This window comes from Urocitellus parryii, chromosome 1, assembly GCF_045843805.1.
Source record: "Urocitellus parryii isolate mUroPar1 chromosome 1, mUroPar1.hap1, whole genome shotgun sequence".
NCBI lineage: Eukaryota > Metazoa > Chordata > Mammalia > Rodentia > Sciuridae > Urocitellus > Urocitellus parryii.
In genome coordinates this window covers 211,003,949-211,019,693 of record NC_135531.1, presented here as the reverse complement: position 1 = coordinate 211,019,693, position 15,745 = coordinate 211,003,949, and the positions used below count along the sequence as shown (strand labels likewise).

At 36.1% G+C, this 15,745-nt stretch overlaps 1 protein-coding gene across 7 annotated transcripts in view; it reads right to left on the bottom strand.

Annotated features, from left to right (window-relative positions):
• The window catches only part of Gpd2 (glycerol-3-phosphate dehydrogenase 2), a 153,809-nt gene that overhangs the window by 29,964 nt on the left and 108,100 nt on the right, over window positions 1–15,745 (bottom strand). For all 7 annotated transcript variants that reach the window (XM_026401474.2, XM_026401475.2, XM_077802606.1 and 4 more), the window contains 2 exons: window positions 5,003–5,167; window positions 4,026–4,170 (listed from right to left, as the gene is read on the bottom strand). In XM_026401474.2, coding sequence (XP_026257259.1) covers window positions 4,026–4,170; window positions 5,003–5,167 — 310 coding nt within the window. The remainder of the gene's footprint in view (window positions 1–4,025; window positions 4,171–5,002; window positions 5,168–15,745) is intronic.

Below are 15,745 nucleotides of genomic sequence, written 5' to 3'. Positions count from 1 at the left end.
CCTATCTATTTTGTTATAAAATATACAAGACACACTATAGAACAATATCTATCATGTGACCACTCTACTGCAAATTTTGTAACAGGACAAACATGTGTAAGTAAAAGCATACACTTTTATGTAAAGAACTTAAAGAAGATTACTGACTTTCAGAAAACTGAATGAAGCCAGGAAAAGGTTTTCACTGTCTCTCTCCTTTCCAGAATGATAGAAATCTCTGATTAATCACTTATGTTCATTTTACTTATTTATTTTTGTCTACAGGGATTATCTGGGAATTAAGATGAAGAATTGTATTTTGTTCCCATATTAAAAAAGACCTTTATAACTGTTGCATTAGTCAGTGCTCCATCACTATTAAAGATACCTGAGATAATCAACTTATAAAGAGAAAAGTTTATTTTGGCTCACAGTTCTGGAGGTTCCAGTTCATTAGCAGCAGACACTGTGGCTGGGACAAGGCAGCACATCATGAGATAAGCAAGTGGCAGAGTATAATCACTCACATCATGGCCAGGGTTCAAAAGAGAGTGAGAGAAATTGGCCAGAATCCCCCAAATCCCTTCAAATTCATGGCCCTCCAATGACCTAAAGACTTTTCATTAGGCCACCCCTTAAAGTTTCCACCACCTCCTGTTAGTGCCACACTGGACCAAGCTTTTAACACATGAGTCTTTGGGGGACATTCCTGATCCAAAATGTAACAAATGTTATATTAACATTTTAATATAAAAAAGCAACTATCTCAACTTGAGCAAGTGGATTAAAAAAAGTTAGGATTCATTCAAAAATTAGTTATTGCAGAACTAAAGATATAGCTCAGTGGTAGAATATTTGCTCAAAATGTGCAAGGGCCTTGATTAAATCACCAGCATGGTATGGGGGGGAAAAATATGGGCATTATTATAAACTAGAAACTACCAAGATTTGAGGAAATAGCAATCAACAAAACAGATAAAAATTAATCAAAGATCATTGTCCAAAAAAATCTTAGCTGGGTGTGTTGGCGCACTCCTGTAATCCCAGCGGCTCAGGAGGCTGAGGCAGGAGCATAGGGAGTTCAAAGCCAGCTGCAGCAAAAGCAAGGCACTAAGCACCTCAGTGAGAGCCTGTCTCTAAATAAAAATAGAGCTGGGAATGTGGCTCAGTGATTGAGTACCCCTCAGTGCAATCCCTGGTACCCGCATCTCCCCGTTAAAAAAAACCCTGAGATCTTTTTAAAAAGCTGGATGTGTATTCCCAACAGCTTGGGAGGATCACAAATTCAAAACCAGCCTCAGCAACTTAGGAAAGCCATAAGTGACTTAGTAAGACCTTGTCTCAAAAAAATAAAACAGGGTATGAATGTGGCTTGCTGCTTAAGCACCTCTTACAATCCCTGGTACCAGGAAAAGAAATCATTATCAGATTTAATAGAAGTTAGATACTATATGAAATAACGAATCAGAAGCAGAAAGGAATACCTTACCCAAGGTCACACAATTAGTAGAAGAGAAGGTGAACAAACCAGGAAGTTCTATGCCAAGGTCTGATCTTGGCTTAACTCTTGTCCTGTCTCCTTGTCTATGTACTCTGAAATAACTGATTGCTTTCCTATCTTAATGGTGCATTTACAAAAGTAAATGGTTTGTCCCAAAGAATGCAGTAATTATGTGACAGAATTAACCTAAGACCTCTGGGGAATAATAAGTAATAAAATGTCTTCTGACATCATGGGACAATAGTGAAGAAAACATAAGACAAAATATGCATAAGAATATGTTGAATTTAGTAAATCTAAACAAATACAAGAATTTTGATAATTACACCTATATTCACTGTTCTTACAGATGTTAAAAACTCTCATAAACTAGCAGGCCATGAATATTTTTAATTCAACACAAAAATGACTGTATATAATTGCATCTGAAACTATTTTAAAACTCAATTAGGTACCGACTCATACATTTTTATTATCAAAATTAGAGCTACATTGGTGTTTCCAGGTTTGAAAATGCATAGGAAACTTTGGAATTTGGGAGATAAGTTCTCTTGAATACATTTTGAGTAGAAGTGTATTTGGTATGGCTGGGCAGGGTGGTGCATGCCTGTAATCCCAGTGGCTTGGAAGGCTGAGGCAGGAAGATTTCGATTTCAAAGCCACCTCAGTCAACAAAGGTGAGGCACTAAGCAACACAGTGAGACCCTGTCTCTCAATAAAATAAAAAATAGAGCTATGGATGTGGCTCAGTGGTCAAGTGCCTCTGCACCCCATTGCAAAAAAAAAAAAAAAAAAAAAAAAAGTGTATTTGGTACAAATTAGGTGTCTCTTATATTGTCTTCAGAAAGAGTTGATTACTGGAGAGCCAATAATGAATAAGGTAGCATCATCTATAACATAGCGGGATAGCATTTCTAGGAGAATACCAAGTATCTAATTTTTGCACATCTATTTTATTTCATATTAAAAGCCTTGGGCTGTAGGTTGTGGCTCAGTGGTAGAACCCTTGCCTAGCATGTGTGAGGCACTGGGTTCAACTCTCAGCACTGCATGTAAATAAATAAATAAAATAAAGATCCATCAACAACTAATAAAAATATTCTTTAAAAAAAAAGAGCCTTATGAAGGCAAGGCATGATGGCACATACCTGTAATCCCATCAATTTAAGAGGCTGAGACAAGAGGATTACAAGTTTAAGGCCACTCTCAGCAAGTTAGCAAGGCCCTAAATTACTTAGTGAGACCCTGTCTCAAAATTAAAAATTAAAAAAGTGGGGCCCTGCAGATGTAGCTCAGAGGTAAAGTTCCACTGGGTTCAATCCCCAGTTTACAAAAAAAAAAAAAAAAGCTTATGTTTCTTTATGAAAAATTAGAACCATGTGGAAGGAAATAACCCTCACCTGTAATCACATTACAGATAAAACCATTAATATTTAACATATTTTCCAGTCTTTTTCTATCTGTAGAAAACATGTAGAAATATAGATCCTATTACATATATTGATCGTCTCTACTCTTGCAATTTAAACTAACATTGTATTATTAGCATTTTCCTAGGACAATATGAATTCAAATTTAAACTAACATTGTATTATTAGCATTTTCCTAGGACAACTGAAGTTATTTATAATTTTAATTCTTATTGACTACATAATATTCCCTTGTCTAGATAGGCCATAATCTATTTTCTCCTGAGGTGAGGAAATGAAGTGGTTTCTAATCTTTTTTAAGAACAAATTATGACATAATATCTTTGCATATAATTCATTATTTCATGTAGAATTACTATTTGCCTACTCGATTTAACACATATGGAATTAATAACAGCATATAAATTCTGTATTCTTGGTACAGTCATATGACTTTTTCCACAGATGTCTTAAAATATACATTAGGATTAATCATTATTAATAATTTGACAAGAAATACATACATATTTCTTCTAAATTTTCAAAAACATACAAAAGTTGGAGTTTTTATGGTTTCCTGTGTACCCATCACCCCACTTAAATGAGATTCAATTAATAGCAATACTTCATCTCTACCCCTACTCACTTTTCCATCCCTACTTATCTTTGCTAATTTGATATTCTGAACATTATATCTGAGTTTTAAAAACATATTTATAAAGTTACAAACTGAAGAATACCTAAGAGGCTAATATTTCCAACTTGCTTATAAGAATAAATATTTGACAAAATTAATTTTTTAATGATTTAATTAAAACATCCTTTATGGAAGTTTGATGAGATTAAATTTTAATATCCTATTAAGAATAGAATTTAAAATACCAACATTTAATCTCTAAAAGTGACTATAATGAACAAAATACACTGTAAAAAAAAAATAGATCCCCATTAGACTTTAAGATTTTCCCCAGTCTGGTTTATATTTTGTGTTAGAAGAGTTCCATCATTTTCTCCTCATTTAGAACAGCAAGTTAGGCCATCTATTATTAAGAAGAGTGTACCAGAAGAAATTAAATGCATAGGGAATCGCTTGTGCCCTTTCCCAGGTGAGGAACAACAAGATGGAGTACAGTTACCTGTAGTAACCAGGCATCACAATATGGACACCAGCACTTGGCTGGCAGATAGCTGCAGCGTTCTTATCATCCATTTTGCGCACAGAGTCTGTGAAAGGTCCCGTAGCATTGATAACACATTTGGCTCTCACATCAAATTCCTGCCCTGTGAAAGAAAGCAGCATCAATCACACACCCCATTTGTTTCTCTGTTCACTGATGCTGTGGATTATTAATTCATCTATTAACTTAACCTATGGCGAAGTATATTGCATACCACACTAAGTGACATGAGCAGCCAGAGTTATTGAAGAGCCAAACAAAAGACTCACTCCTGAGTAAATTTACCAAAAACAAGTCCAAATTAAAGAGAAAGCATGCCATTTTTTCATTGTGGTGCTCAGTCTATTTATAAAATGCTCAGGATCAAGGTGCCACACATGAAGAAAGTGGAATGAGAATAAATAAGTCACTTTCTCCTGAAAACTCAAATGTGTAAACAGCTGCGCAGTGAGACAACACACTTCCCAGTGTTAATTTTGTTCAAGAAATGATGTAATTTTGCAGCTGCCTGTATGGCTATAGGACCAAGACAAGAAAGAATCTAACAAAAGTTAAAGGTGATTGATTTTAATGACATGTAAATGCACTGCCTGTGTCACCTAAGTGATACTTTGAAACTTGGTACATTTATTTAATTTTATTAATTATATGTTTTTGTAAAGAAAATGGAATGCATTCATATCTGTGAGAATTTTGTGGGCATTTATTATTATCCTTATTATTATTATTATTTAACACAAAGGGGAAAATTGCCAATTCCTACAAGGGAAAAATTTTCACATAAAACCAGTCATTATTGACAATAAGGAATATAATTAATATGACTCTGAAGCCTGGATTAAATGGAAGAAAAATGACAGAAAAATTATAAGTCAGTCATTATACAAGCAAGGCAAGATTCTAAGAAATAACTCCCTCTCCGAGACGTGGCATACCTGTGAGGACATCCTTGCACCGTGCGCCGCTCACGTGCTCCTTGCCCGTCTGGGGGTCTGTCTTCTTGAGCAAGTTCACTACCTCCATGTAATTGGCTGTGGCAGCCCCATACCTGGCAGCAGTGAGAGCAATGGCAAGGTTCATCCGTGCATCATTGTGTTGTCCTGCAGCAGGAAAAAGCATCGGGGAGGGACAGGAGTCACCTCGAGCCACAGACTGGTGGTACAGAAGTGTGTCACAACAGATATGTCACATCTGTCCCTGTCACCCAGAATATACATGATGGTTGGGCAGCTATACAGGGCACGATTTGAAAATACGTGGTCATTCTCAGTCAGGCCTTCACCTGCCACTTCAGTAAATACATTTTGTACCACAAACACGGTGAAAAATATCCCCTTCCTACAGAGCTGACATCAATTATCTGAAAGTTAAGAAATAACTAATTACTCTCTCCATGTGGGAACAGATGTATATGTCAGACTTTTCCTAATACAGAAAAACCATAAGCATGAAAGTGAAGCAATTCAAAACTTCAGAATATTTGACACCCCAACTGGTGTTGATGAACAATTTTTATGAGTATGTGCTCTATCTAATATTCAAAATCAAGAGCTTAATCTTCCATAGAGAATCTCTCCATATTCCATAAAAGGATTTTTCTTGGTTTGAATTTTGATCAGGGCTCCTTAAAATGTAACATTTTTTTTAATCGCACATAAAAGGTAAGGAATTAAGCAGGGCAAAATTTAATTACAGAACAATTCCTACCTGTATTGTTAAAGATTTATTGCTGAAAAATCCTAGTTAAAGAAAACTAAGGGGGAGGAGAAGGGGGGAAAGATGATTAATCACTTTAAAATACTGGCATCACTGGAGACTTTTTCTATTTATTATTGCCAGTGGAGTTAACGCTGACCAGGAAGAATTACTCTACATTGCTGGGGCCAGGTTCTCTGTGCCCTGAATAATTAATTATCCAGGGATAGATGTATTGAAGCAGAGTTCAAATTCCCACACATTGGGATCGGTTCTATCAAGATAATACTGATAAAGGGATGAATTTGTAATGGATATTGTTGTTGATTTATGTTGCCAGCATACCAAACATTTAGTATAAATGGTTTATGTAAAGTTTCTTCCTTGTGATTCAGCCTGTGCACGGCTAGAAGCACTACACAAGCAATCTGTTCCAGCTAAAAGGGCAAAGTTATAAAGAGAGAATCAATGACTTAAGACTCTGCCACCCCTCCCCACAAATATCTTATTCCAAAACCTCTGAATTAATACAATCAGCCAAGAATCTTCCCCCCAAAATTATATATGCCACCAAGTGAGGAACACATATTAAACCTCAACATGCAAAGTTTGTATTATTCTGGGATTAATATATTCAAAAATTAACAGGATGAGTAGGAGGGGAAAGAAAACAACAATAACAGGAGCAGCAGTTGAGCTGGGCATAGAAAGGAAGCGGAGCAATTCCTCAAGTTTCCATTTAGCATGACCCCAAAGTTGCTTAAAATAATCACAGGTATGTCTAAAACTAAGTTTAAAAAAAAATAAAAAAAACCTTTTATTAATGCAGAGCTCCTTATTTAAAGCAGAGGTGTGCTCCATAGAGTTAAATACCCACAGTCTAAAGAAACTAAATAAAAATTCTACTAGGGATTTTCCTTTCAAGGCAATGACACAGCACTCATCTTCTGCAGTCTTTCTGGCAGATGTCTGTACAAGAATGACACACCCTCCTCAGCACCAGGCCGAGGTAAGCATTTGGTAGTACATGAAATCCAAGTCATGTTTGCTCTCAGCATAGGCATATTGTAGGGAAGCTCACCCATTTTGGGTTTGTTGACTTACAGACAGGACAAGTCTCTGGAAAGTCATGTGTAAATGAACTATTTTAAATCCTAGATGAAATTGCTGTTCCAAGGAACCAGACAGAAATTCCATTCACTAAAAAATAGATTCCTTTGTAAAGTGCCATATCTATTACACAATCACTTGGGTGTAAACTGACTTTGAAAATGTAAAATTTTCTTTTAATGCATTTTAAAAATACAAAATCTCATTACAGCATCAGTATATCATATATGCATGGCTTACACTGCAGTATAAGTATAGCTCATCAGGCTGTTGCTTCCATATTAAGAAATCTCTCCCTAATTAGCTTGTAAATCACAATACAATTTAAGGTAAAGAAGATCAACTGCAGTTTAAAATCTAAGATAAAGAAGACTCCTTTGCTCCTCATTTCTCCATATCCTCCCTCAGGAGCTGGGAGTACCTATCTTGACTTCAATGGGGAATGCTACTTATTGGTAGAGACCCCCTTTTTTTTATTGGTTGTTAAAAACATTACAAAGCTCTTGACATATCATCTTTCATACATTTGATTCAAGTGGGTTTTGAACTCCCATTTTTACCCCAAATACAGATTGCAGAATCACATCGGTTACACAACCACGTTTTTACATAACGTAGAGACCCTTCATGATATGATCCACATCTGCCACAATTCTTCTACTCCCAGTATTCTTGGATCCAGGATTGCCAAATTATTTGTGATTCCCTGAACTTTCAGGCCATTGTACACTTCTTAACTTTGCCCACACTTATTATTTGTATTCTGGCTGAGTGCCATTCTGGAAACCTCGGTTTGTCTCTTATGATCTGGATCAAATATCTCACCATGAAGTCTCACCTTATCTGCATCCTGCCCCTTCCAAGGCAAAATTGTTCACTGCTTCTGCATCGGCATTATTCTTGCACATACCTTTTTAATAAACTTTCCAATACTACATTTATCTGTAAATCCATTTGCTTGCAAAAATAATTAACCTTTGTCATGAACTGAGTGCTATGATAAATTCAGGGAACACGATGGTGAGAAAGACACAGGGCAGCCTCAACCCAATGGAACTTACTTCCCATTGCATTGTAGGAGTCCACGTCTCAGGGGATGGTAGCAAACTCACTTTAATTTGCTCTTTTCCTCTCTCTCTCTCTCTCTCTCTCTCTCTCTCTCTCTCTCTCTCTCTCTCTCTCTCCTCTCATTAGTACCAGGCATTGAATAGATACCCAATAAGTGCTGAGTTTAGCCAAATGCTATTCAATATGTTAGAGAAACAGATAAAGAAATTCTTACCTCCAACTATGGAATGAAATGCCTTGTGCTAAAGAAATGCTAAAGAAATTTCAGACATCTGAAAGTTGGTGGCAAGACATCTGAAGAGTATATAGAAATCCCCCAAATGTGGAAAATCTGAAACATCACCCCAAACTAGCTCTTATATATAGGATGAATGAATGGGAGGGAGATAGGGTTTCCTCAAGACTTTCACCAAAGCTTCCCCTTGCTCTGCAGCTACGATTATCTTCTAAAAATTGAGGAGTAATCTGCCACCTTCTGAGACCAGAAGTTCACATCTCAATCCAGCAATCCTCTTCTTTCCAGACATTCACTTTAACCATTTACCTCCTTGGATTGAGGGCAAAGCTCCCTCCTTCCTCAACCTCCTGAACCTTGCCATTCACCATGAGATACCTAGACCCCAGACACTTGCAGTGTATGCTTCCTGGAATATAAGTGAGATATTTTCATTATTCTTAACTAAATTTTTCTCAACCTCCTTCCTGACATTTTGAAAGGTATCTCTATGCCTCTTGTAATTTATTTCTGGAGAAAAAAACCTTTTTGACAACACTTCATGTCATTGGAATGTGATACAATAATCTCAAAACTCCACCCAATTGATCTGCTTATGAAGTTTAGATTTTCAAATCCGTTTCCTTAGAGCCAGGCAACATTATACTGTGTTTCACTGATCAGCGAGTAGCTTTACATTGGCACTTACACAAGGACCCAGACGGCGACTGTGAAAATCTGTTTCCTGCTCTGTTCTCGTTTGCACTTGAAATCTTACATATGTGCACATACTGAGCTTACAGCTCATAGGGGAGGAAGCACATAAGAGGTGGAACTATAACTGTTTTCCCTTGTTTAGAAAAACAAAATATAAAATCTACCCACCCAAAAGAATAAAGGTTGGTGGTAGTAGAGAAGATTTTGTCTTAACTCTCAATGGCCTGGAACACAGAACAGGGATAGGTATTTTAAGTGACATATGTGTGACCATGCGTATTTCAGGATGTAACCATCTAAAAGATAGGTCTTACATATAAATATTTTGAAGACATAGCAATATTGCTCTCCTTGGAGTCAAAGTTTGGCAACTAAGTTAACATGCAAAATAGCTAGAAAAAAATGAGTAATGATGATTGAATGTGTAAAGGGTATGAAGAAAGAGTAATGTGGAAAAAATAGGTAACAAATTAGCTGGAATTTTCATTTCCTTCAGGTCTAAAGTTCTGTGGTGCTATGAAAATGTACATATAATCTTCCTCTAAATACAGTATACATTTAAATGGCCTTTCACTACATACAGACCAATCTACTATTTGCCTCCCAGTATAGAAATTCTAATTGTTAGGAAAAAATACTTCTTCATTAAAATAACACCTGCCCACAATTTCATATTTGATAAAAACCAGCACTTTGCAATGTTAAGAATACTTCCTTCATTTCACTGTGCTCTGACCTGGGTCTTATGTAATCACCTTGACTACTTCTAGCAAAGGGGGAAAGGATGCTCGTGAGAAATGATATCTCTGTAAAACTTTAATCCCATTTCTAACAAAATCCACAAGGAATGTTTCACTGTTTCAGACTGATAATGTCACAGTGACCTCTCTGGCAGCTTCCCCTTTGTAGTCTGGCAAAGGTAATTCCAAGGCTAATCTACCAAACTCAAGCTCATTGAATAAAACCACTGCATTTAAATTTTTCCTTTATCATGGGAAAAGTACAGGCAGAAGCAGGGCAACATAAGCATGTGCACGTGTATATGTGTATGTGTATGTGTAAAGAGATTATTCAATTCTGTTTTAAGTATATATAATGAGTAAGCTTGAAAAAGAAAACTCAAGATGAGAACATAGTCTTCAAAGTAAATTATGACAACATGTAATTTCCAAAAGTGTTGTTGATGGTGGTGGTTTTTGGCAGCCTTGTGCATGCTAGGCAAGTGCTCTACCACTAAGCCACATCCCCAGGTAAAAATATTTATTATATAAGGAGTGACAAGGGTCAAGAAGCACATGGAGCAGTGTAGAGAAAACACACTTTACAAGTTATGATGTAGAGTGACTCTGGGCTTGGGATGCCTGGGTTGGAGCTTCTGGATATGTGACTAATCTGGGTTGGCATAATGTGTGATGCACTGCAGTTCTGGACTTTGATATCCTATACACAGAGAGGATCTAGATACTTCTGAAATCATACAGCACATATAATGCCCCACTTTTAAAATGATTACCTATCCCTTCCAAGAGTTCACTTCAATCTTTTCCCTGTTTCTGGCTTCTATGACATTACCCCAATATCACTAAAAGAGACTAGGCATTCATAAAGACCAAAACACCAGTGGTTCATGAAGGAAATCAGAAAAAAAAGAAAAATCAGAAAACATACTCTCTCCATTGGATCTCAAATTATGCTTAAATTTTAATTTTATTAACTTGTATGGGCTATGAAGTATATTGCAAATATTGCTCCATTCTTTTTCCCTTTCTGTACCCATGCCTTTTGTCACAAGTCTTCATGATGTTCCCTTTTACTGTGATTCAGGACTCAACCATGTGAAATTGTTTGGTCAATGGAATAGTAACAAATTTGGTAAAAAGACCTATTATCTCAGCTATCTCAGCTACTCAGGAAGCTGAGGCAGGAAGATCACAAATTCAAGGCCAGCCTGGGTAATTTAGGAAGACCTTGTCTCAAATGTTTAAAAAGGGAGATGGGGAACAGGTGGGGGGTACATAACTCTGTGGTAGAAAGTCCCTGGGTTCAATACCTAATTTAAAAAAAAAAAAAAAAAAAAGGAAGAAGTGTAAATTCTGCAGAGACCAGGGAAGCAGTTAACCACTCCAATACATGACCCACAAAACATAAGCAATTAACACAATTAAGTTCTAGCAACAAGACCACCTATAAACTAAATTCTCTACTAATTTGCAATTACATCCAAAGCTTATATAAAAGTGTAAAGTACCAGAGATGTGACTGCAGTATTAGTAATGGTATTAATATAATCCCAATGTTAAGTAATGCCTATCAAGTGATATTTTTCATTCATTTATACTTTAAAATATTTGCTTGTATTTTATATATATTTTCAGGAAAAATAGTTATAAAATCTTCTTGAGATGATGTGTATTTTTGCAGAAAAATATCATCTAGTATAGACTGGTGAAACTTGAAATAAAAACATAATATTCCAAGTTTATGAATTGGAGTAATTTGCTGTCATCTATCCATACCACAGTTCTCAAGAAGGGACACCTGTTAGCACTAAGACTGTAATCATTTTTATTATTAAATACAAAGGTACAATTAAATGCAGGCACAGGATGTGACCTGCATCATAATTCTGCCCGGCCTTTTTCTTCACAATATCCTTTTCATTATTGTGGGCCCTTTGTTCCTTCATGTTTCTTTTGTCTCACCCTAAGTTCTCAAATAAGCTATTTACAATCTGAATAATTAGCAATCAGGGTGGATCTGTGGTCTTTGGCCCTATGTAAAGGAAACATTGTCAAATGCCTTAACATGACATACTTAAGTACATAAAGTTTCTATACCCTCAGGACTTTCCTTTCTTGAAAAAGTTTTAAATAAATCTAATGAGGAGTAAGTTTTCTACTTCTCAGACACTTAGGAATCTAGCTAGAATTGAACAAAAATGAAACCACATTTAAACTGCAAACAACAGAATGCTTTGGGTATTCATTAGCTATTTCTGTACAAAAATGTTCTATACATTAGTTTACAATGAAGACTCCGTGTGCCTGCTCTAGGACAATCAATTCTCTCTCTAGCACAAGCCAAAAATAGTTTTTTTATATAGTTTTTAGGAGGAAAAAGGAAAAGGGAACAATGTGACAAAAACTGAAATGAAGTTGAAAAGTCAGACAGCAAGACATACTGTAGAAGACTCCTTCACAAACCGTACGATTATGTGGCCTAAAAACCCTGGGTAAATTCCCTTGCTTGTTTGTGAAATGCACTAAATTCATTGGTAAGCCTTCTTAGAAGGTCAAGCTTTGTGGGTAAAGATCTCTCTATTGAGTGTTGCAGTCTAGACATCATGACATCTTAACTCAAGAAAACTGACTTGAGGATGGTTGAAATTCATTCCTTTTGCAAATATTTATTGAACTCCTACTATGTACCAGGCACTGAGCTAAGTATCATTGTGGTGAGTAGAAAACAAAAAAGTCAGATTGGTCAATTTGCCCCAGGATACTGAAAAATGTGAGCAAGTTTACAGTCTATCTTGGAAAAACCATTCCTATTTTCTTGCACACCTCCTTTATCTTTCTTCTGAGGTTATCACCAAACCCAATATTCCCCCACACATCTTCTCTTCTCTTTTAAAGTATAGGAAGATGTGCAAAGCTTTCCTCATAGGAGTGTGTGCTTAAGATGAAATCCAATCTCTACTAACTCATACGAATTCTCTTATCTAAGGGTCTGTTTTTTCTTCTATGCAAGGAGAATGATAATGGGATTGTATAGCATTATTGTGAGAAATAACTCAGATAATGCATGCTACAACACAATAATTCCCAATATGTATAAATTATTATCATTATACTTACCTTTATTATTAAAAGGCTAAAAAAGATTACTAAAAATCCAAGACCACTTTATATCTTGATTATATGTTATGGTTATTGCCTAAAAATACATTTTTTAAAAGTCCCAAATATTTTCCAGTTCTAAATGGTTTTATTGCTCACCAGTTTGGCAAACCTTCTCTAAAACATATAACAACCAATGTCTAATTTCCACACTTGCTGACTATTATTTTCTCTTTCTGTTTGTTTCTCTTTTTCTCTCTTCATTTTTTAACCATTAACAAATAATTTTTTTTCGTTTTGTTTTGTTTTGTTTGTATGTCACAAAGGATAGGAAAACAAAAGAATGGTTTTAAATCTGGAGAAAAATGATGTTGTTTCAAAATATAAGAATTATGAAATTTTAATCCAAGGGACTTTGTTTTCTCTTAAAAACTAGGGAACCTCTGCCAGTTTTTAACAAAGGAAATCAACTCTAGCTATAAATTTGGTATCCTGGGAAAAATCAGAAAACCCAAATTCTAATCCTTTAAACAGCCACTAATGGGTATGTTTCCATGGCAGATAATTTTCTGGTGCTCTGTTTTAGTTTAATTTGGGTTTGTTTCCCATCATTTAATCTCCTTCATCACCCTATAAGCCTTGCAGAGCAATAGTCTCTCCTCCAACAGGAGGGGAAGAGTGACCCACCATAACATGGCCTTTTACCCAGCTCCCAATCCAGACCTAATGACCCAAAGAACGTCCAATATGAAGGTGGGGGTGCTGATAATGGCAACAGCACCACCCCATTTCTGGGAGCTGTGATGACAGAGATGTCAGCATAGGTGGAAGAGTAACATGTGATGTGCAATCAGCAGCAGCAAAGTCTGGTGCGCTGATTCTGGAACAGCAGTTTGCCTATGGCTCTAGTTGCTGCAAATCATTTTTCATCCATTAAATTTCATGCTAGATATTCTGCCTTCCCAACATTTCTGCTGTTGCTCAACATCCTCTCAAGAAATTCCTTTTCTCCTAAAATCAGCCAGATTTTTATTTTTACTTATTTATTACCTACAACTAACATCCGAAAACAGGTGACAACTTCTGTACCTCAGTTTCCTCTAGGATGGAATCACAGACTGGAACCTGATGATTTCGCTGTTATTTCCCATTTTTTACCAATTGCATAAATTGCAATCAAAATTTTCGAATAAGCCCATTGTGGAATCTAACTACATAAAATGTTACAAGAAGCCATTTGATGTAGTTGTACCCTCTTTCTTCAAAGGACTGGCAAACGGAATTGATCCTCCACTTGCACAGAATCCTCCCGCAGCCTTCCCTCTCATTTGTGTGTGAGTACATGCACACAACTTTTCACAAAACGTCAGGATGGCTCAATCTGCCCCAGGGGTGATTTTGAGTGTGAGACACATAATAAACACATGGAACCATGTGCTAAGGACCAGCTGGGGAATTCTAACTGGAAGCAGCCTTTTGAGAACCTTTATCTGTTTTAGGGACAGTCTTGTATCCTATCAGATTTCTCTAATCATAGGAAGATTCCACATCTTATCAAATTGTTATCAAATCAGTCTGACCAGAGCCAGCATCCTGCTTTTCTGAAAGACTGCATACAGAAGTGTTGACATAACTCTCTCTTGGGGGTTGTGGGGGAAACTGGGCTAGAAACTCAGCATGCCTGAATTCAGGACCCAGCCTGTCACCAAGAACTATAATCCTGGGCACAAACCTTTGCTCACTCTGTTTCTTCAACCATAAAGTAGGGATAATATCAATTTCTCTGGGGCCACTGAAATGACCAGATATAAGTGAAAGCATTATAGGAAAAAAACTCTTGTTAACAAAGATCGCCTTCTACTAAACTGACCTTCCCTCTCCTCTGGTTAGAGGTAGGCTTTTATTTCATGTTCAAATCATAAGCATTTCTCCGTTATCACAATAACATCTTTTAGCAACCCAGATTCAATGTATATTGGGAAACTTTATTTGGGGCTTGGTTCCCTTAAGAAGAAGAAATGGAAAATCAGAATTTACTTGTTTTTAACTACAAAAGTAAAACATTCAGACTCACATCTTGACAAATACAATCTCCAGTAAGACTATTCATTTGCCTCGGCCTAAACTCACCATTACTAAGCAAAATTTTGATCTTAATCGGATCATTCAAATAAGTTTGCCCTACTGGACTTTTTTTTTTTTTTAAACAGCAATCTGAGACATCTGATTTACATGGATGTTTCACTTCTCATAGGAATGAATAAATTAAAGGCAGGAACTTGGTTCTGTTCTCCATCATCACCTCCAGCAGTTTATCTGTAGCAAGGACAACAATGCCTAGCATGTAGGAAGGTGTTAAACTATTTTTTGTCTAAAGTAATCAATTTATAATGGCTGTGAGTTGTGCTAATACCAATCAATTTACCACAGCTTGATCATCCTGAGAGAAATGATAGAACAACTAATCTGAACCTTTATAATCAAAGTCACATGCTGAGGCAAAAAAAGCTGAGGTGTGAATACTGTGAGAGTCAGTTTAATTTCACAACCTAATAGCTAGCAGAATATCTGATTTATCTTCTTGATTAACGGAAATAAAAAGGAAGTTTGTATACTATATAGTTAACAATAAAACCATGTCAGTGTTGCCACCACATACATCAAATAGTATGCCAGATATCAAAGTTGGTTTTTTAAAGCCAACAAAGTTATTAATGTGAAACATATAAACACGTAAAACTGAACTCCCCCTTTGTGGGGAGTTTGGTGGTAGAAAACAATTATAGATGAAATGAATATGCCCTGTACTTAAGAAAGACATTTCCAATGTTCTACAGAGTTTGATATAATCTGCACTCAATAAACATAAAAGTTTATAAATAAAATAATTCAATAAATAAGCTTTATCATTTATGATAAACTATGATTAACGTGAATTAAAATTAAATAGTTCCATAAATACCTCTTCCAATAAAAAGGTTTCAATGAATGCCAAAAGTTTTACCTTTGTGTCTGAAATTCTAGAGCCTGGTAAC